Source organism: Teleopsis dalmanni, chromosome 2, assembly GCF_002237135.1.
Source record: "Teleopsis dalmanni isolate 2A chromosome 2, ASM223713v2, whole genome shotgun sequence".
Taxonomy (NCBI): Eukaryota; Metazoa; Arthropoda; class Insecta; order Diptera; family Diopsidae; genus Teleopsis; species Teleopsis dalmanni.
Genome location: NC_051847.1, coordinates 245,593,845 through 245,599,742, shown reverse-complemented (window position 1 = coordinate 245,599,742; position 5,898 = coordinate 245,593,845). Strand labels below are relative to the sequence as shown.

At 28.6% G+C, this 5,898-nt stretch overlaps 1 protein-coding gene across 1 annotated transcript; it reads left to right on the top strand.

Annotated features, from left to right (window-relative positions):
* The first annotated feature begins 1,822 nt into the window (after positions 1 to 1,822).
* Positions 1,823 to 2,908, top strand: LOC119682660 (C-type lectin 37Da-like). Its single transcript, XM_038096149.1, has 3 exons — positions 1,823 to 1,931; positions 1,987 to 2,066; positions 2,500 to 2,908. Exons 1-3 carry the CDS (start codon positions 1,862 to 1,864, stop codon positions 2,869 to 2,871), a joined length of 522 nt encoding a protein of 173 aa, XP_037952077.1. The 5' UTR covers positions 1,823 to 1,861; the 3' UTR covers positions 2,872 to 2,908.
* Positions 2,909 to 5,898: the final 2,990 nt, after the last annotated feature.

Here is a 5,898-nt window from a genome sequence, read left to right as displayed (position 1 = left end):
TTAAACTAAAGCTTTTGCTTAGAATTAAAATAAGCATGGCAGTACTGCATACATCCTTTCAAAGATATTATAAAAAGATACTGACAGTTTCTGTAAAATACAGAATAAGACATTTGATCATCTTTCTTTTTTCTTTGCTTTGCGATTCTGGGGAATGTCGAAAAACGAGTCTAGTAAATATTTGGAATATTGCAGGAAAATTAATTGTTAGCAGTATCGATAGTTATAATATGTTGACGTGGTCTATTACAATTTTGTTTAGAGATAGCTTAATATACATATAGATCGCCATGTTAAATTGTTTTTCTAATAAGAATACACGAGTCCAGTTTAACGACTACTTACTAATAACTACTACTTCTGACCCACCTTATGTTTGTTAAATTCTTTAACTCGAATAATTATCAAACAAAACGCTGAAAATAATATATTGCCAAATTATATTCAAATCGAATTAAATATTTGTTTCTGTCATATGAATATTATTTTAAAATATTCTGAATATAAAAGTTTCGGTCTTAAAACATTATATGTTTGTTCTACTTCATTCATAATAAGCCTCCGGATTAATAAGATTCAACTTAATTTATTTTATGCAAATTTTAAATTAAATCATGACATATGATGACCTTAATAATTGTTTGCTTGAATCTTCTAAACATCTACACTTCACATTTATTAGTAGTTATAGATAAGTTTACTATCAATAAACTTAAAAATGCTAAAAGTAATTATTATTCTAAAGTGCAAATAAAATTTGAATTAATTTGATTTGATGAATATATTTGCGAAATAAATTAGAAAGTCATAAAAAATTAAATTTTAGCTTTATAAATGCCATCAATACCCTTTACACTTATTATAATATAAGTACTTATAATATAATTTTATTACTCATATATACTTTTTATTTATTTATGTGTGAATACTAAAAAATTGTAAAAAAACTGTGTACATGTAGTAATCCACATGATATACTAGATCTACATCTCTAAGACATTTCAGCCCTTTACACTTATTATAATATAAGTACTTATAATATAATTTTATTACTCATATATACTTTTTATTTATTTATGTGTGAATACTAAAAAATTGTAAAAAAACTGTGTACATGTAGTAATCCAAATGATATACTAGATCTACATCTCTAAGACACTTCAGCCCTTTACACTTATTATAATATAAGTACTTATAAGTAATATAATTTTATTACTCATATATACTTTTTATTTATTTATGTGTGAATACTAAAAAATTGTAAAAAAACTGTGTACATATAGTAATCCACATGATATACTAGATCTACGTCTCTAAGACACTTCAGCACCAAAAAAAAACAAAACAAAATGGAATGAAGCAGGTTTTTCGAAGAACTGTTGAAAATAGCATGGGTTATATCAAGGTGATAAGCCCATGCTTACCACCTATTGATAACATTTGTTATCAATAGTTTATATTTAAAAAAAAAGTTTATATTTTGCATCGAAAATAAGTTTCGTTAAAAAAGTTTCCTTTATTTTCATAATTTGACAAGTCAAAAGACTTGTTTAGATACAGTCAGAATCTAGAAAGCTTTAAACGATTCTACTTTCATCGTTAGGGTGTAACAAAAGTAATGATAAACAATCTTTTTTTCTTTAAGAAGGTGTTTAAGAGCAATGAGGTTATCATATTATAATATGACAATTTGCAAACACTGATGTTGAAATGGGGCTTCCCTCCAGTATTGTTTTTTTTTTCATTATCTCGTTGAGGTTTGGCACTTAATACCTCTTATCTCTGAATTTCTTGAAAGGCGATGACAGTATAAAAAGATTTTGCAAATTAGCTATTAATTAAACGAATTTTTACAGTCAAGATGACTACATCGCGCTTAATTTTATTTGTGGTTCTATTTTATATTTTCATAGATTCTTCGAAGTCTGGAGGTAAGAGAAAAATAATTAGAATTATAAATTTTCTATTAAATGATTTTCTATATAGAAACATGCATGGGAAGTGAACGCTATAGCTCGTTTTTAAAAATTGATAATAATTATTACTACATTCCTCATGACAATAAGGTAAAGATAAATGAAATTTTTTTTACAAAAGTACGAAGAATTGTTAATTGAAATAGTATCCTTAAAAGAAATCTATAAGTGAATTTCGTTCTAAAGTAAGTAGCACTAGGACTAGTTACAGTGCTTCTCTTATTATTATATACTTATTTAAAATAATCACTTTTTTTAAAGTAAATATTGGATATATGAATCGGTTGTTACCGTGTCAAAGTATATTAAACAATTTTAAATTTCTCCGGTCTGAATTCGGTAGAGTTAGCTAAAAGTAAATTCGCAGTAATTGTTAAGTACTCAAAATCTGGGTTGACTTAAACAGAAAGATTTAAGTTACAGTCCATATATAGATTTAACTGTACTAATAAATAAGTGCTAATGATTTCATTTTTCTATTATATATAATATATTCACAACTTGTTACATTAATATCACATAGATAAATTGGTTCGGTGCACGTGACACATGTCGTAGATTGGGTGCTGATTTGGCTACTATAACAACTAATGATCAACTTAATGCAATATCAAGTTATTTGTTATCTAAAGGATACGGAGAAAATGATTGGTTTTGGATAGCTGGCAATGATTTGGCTCAAGAAGGAAATTTCTCTTGGGTTAGTAATGGTGAAAAAATGACATTTGCAAACTGGTCTCAAGGACAACCAGACAATAATGGTGGTATCGAAGATTGTGTACATTTGTGGTTGCGTGAAGGACAATTTAAAATGAATGATTGGCAGTGTAGAAACGGAAAAGCCTATTATATTTGTCAAGCACCCGAACCTAAAATGGTCTGTTTATGGGTATAATTTAATATTTGAAAAATAAATTTGTTTTTAAAAATACTTTTTTCAAAAAATATGAAATCGTTTTAAGAAATTCGTAAAAGAATTTTTACTTTTTTTTTTTATAAAATATATAAGATAATAATAATCTTATAATATAAGATTATATAATAATAATATATATATAAGATTCAATTTTTTAAATAGTGAATATAGGTGACTATTTTTATATAAGAGCTCGTGTTAGACAGTAATGCTATATATTAATTTTAGTTATTCCGAAAATAATTTCGTTTCCTTAAAGCTTTAAATATTCAATTGAATTTTATCTCTATATTGGTCGAATATCTTCTGAGCTCTTTCTGACAGTAGATTACAAAACTTTTGATATTTGCTAGCACTAAACTGATTTAATTAATTTCTGACGTCTTAAGTTAAATAAACTATAATTGGATTCAACCAGTTCTTGAGAATATGGTAATTGTGGTAGTACATCCAATTCAAATTGTAAAAATTTTTATCAAGCTATCAAATGTCTGTAAGGTTTTTTATTGTTTTGCTGCTACTTCTATGTCATATTTTTTGCATTGTTCAATTGTGGTATTTTTTGTTTGACTAAGTAACTCCATTTGTTCAGTTAAATTGATCATATCATACTTTTGAATTGATCTTGAAGTTCTACCAATCAGATAATAACATTTTTTTAATTAATATTGGGTTCGAATGTGCTTTAAGGCGTTGCTTCTTTTTTACTGCATAATCTGTTCTATTTTATAATAACTACTACATTAGAGACTACTATTTTTCTTTCCAGTTAATTTGTATTAAAAATAAATCATTTTTTTCCAAAATTATAGAAGTTAGTATGATTGATCAAATTTTTTTCTGTAAAAATATGAAGAATCCATAAGTAATAAGAGCGTTTTGTATTAAATTCGATTAATTTAACATCTTAACGATTTTATAATCATGACCAATCTTTATTATGTCTATGTGTATTACTTGAAAACCAGTTCTGTGATCATTACAGTACATATCAAATAATTCTACTCTTACTTTAGCAACATTTTTACATTATTAATAGTTACTTTCAAATATATTATTATTTAATCCTTTTATTCCTAGGTGGAACAGAGGGCCGTAACAAATAGTTTCCATTGAACTCTATCTAATGCAAGACGTTTTGTTTCACTCCCGCTCTTTCCAGCATTTCTTAATTCGGCTTCAGTTTGTCGTTTCCAAGTGTTGCGCGGACGCCCTGGTCTTCTACTGCCTTGAGGGTTGAAATCTAAGACATTTCTTGCGATATCATCAGCGGGTTTTCTTAACGTATGGCCAAGCCATTTGTATTTGCGCATCATTATTTCATCAGTTATAAGAGGCTGATTCGTTCTAAACCCGAGCTCATTGTTGGTTATGGTTGCTGGCCAGAATACATGAAGGATGCGTCGTAGACAACGATTGACAAAGGCTTGTAGCTGTTGTGCGTCTCTTGCCGTTAGGTTCCAACTCTCACTACCATATAGTAAAGTTGATTTTACGTTTGCATTGTACAGGTGTATCTTAGTGCGTTGTGTGATGTTGGATGAACGCCAGATTTTGTTAAGGGTTCCAAACGCTTGCTTCGCTTTCGATAGCCTGTACTGTATGTCTTGCCGACTGCCGCCGTTGTTCGAAATGTAGCTTCCCAGATAGCAGAAACTTTGTACATCTTCGATGTAGGAGCCATCTAGTTGAAACTTCGTTAAGCAGTTTGAATTGAAACGCATAGACTTGGTTTTGTTGATATTGATTGACAGACCAGCTGCCAGTGCACGCTTTGCGATGTTGTTTAACGATATTTGCATCTGGGAAAAGTTATGCGTTAGTAAACAGATGTCATCAGCGTAATCGAGGTCAGTAAGTTTGTTATGAAGGCCGAATGATATGCCATGATTTGTGCTCATAGCTTCCGACATAACCACATCTAAGACTATATTAAATAGTATAGGTGAAAGAATGCAACCTTGCAACTTTCAAATATATAATATTCGGATATTATATATGTTATGTTCACGGGCTTGTCATCGTACTATCACCATCTGCAAGCGAATATAGGTGGACATAATATATAAATATATAAAGAAACCCTTTGACTAGCAATCCTTGTAATTTCAGCTGTCGAGTTCGAAAATTTTATTACGACATAAATATGAAATTGGGTTCGAAAAGATAAAAGATGAATTATGTACTTGTAGAGAAACAGGAAAATATTCTCCGAATTTCTCAATATTTTTGTTTAATATCTTGAACTAGTTATTTTGTTCTATAAGTTTTCACATTAGTGGAAAATTTTGTTTTAAGTTATATAGAATTATAATTTAGCCTATTAATTTCATTTTTCTATATAAAGTTGATATATGTTTTATCGAATTTAAAACATTTTAAACATAAATTTTAAAACACTATGAGGTCTTTTTTAATCGCCCCAACCGATCGGTAGACTTGATGTGTGAAAGATATAAATTTTAACACAACCCTGACTTTAACAATGCTTGAACATGCTAAAAAGAAATTCATTTCTTAGTTTACTTTAATAAGATTAACAAAGAAAACGTTAATTTTTTTTTATCTTTTATTTTTCCACAAACCACTTGTTGTTATATGTGTTTAAATAAATTTGTTTTTTTTTTCTACATTTAAGTGTATATGGTAAATTCACTGTAAATACTTTAATATCTGCTTGCTTAATTTTCTTAAGCACTATTTTTATTTTTCTACTTTTAAATGCAAACACCAGCACACAATTGTGGACTCAAGCAAATTTTTATAGCTTTTTCCTCTATTAAAATATCGCATTTCATCATGCATTGTCGGCAGCCTGGCGCTTTGATAGCTTTTAGTATCTGAATATAGCCTTCCATATAATTTTTTGCACTTTGGTGCTGCGCTGCTTTAGTTGGGAGTTTCTACGAAAGTGTTTATGAATGTGTCCTTGCTTATGCGTTTGTTTGGTTGCACTATACAATTTAACTCTACACATAGCACAGTAATTAGATTTCTGGGTTAATT

Excerpts from the sequence above, each read along its gene's own strand:
- LOC119682660 (XM_038096149.1), top strand. The coding sequence starts at position 1,862 with ATGACTACATCGCGCTTAATTTTATTTGTGGTTCTATTTTATATTTTC. Across the intron at positions 1,932-1,986 it reads AGATTCTTCGAAGTCTGGAG|AAACATGCATGGGAAGTGAA; the intron begins GTAAGAGAAAAA and ends TTTTCTATATAG. Across the intron at positions 2,067-2,499 it reads ACATTCCTCATGACAATAAG|ATAAATTGGTTCGGTGCACG; the intron begins GTAAAGATAAAT and ends AATATCACATAG.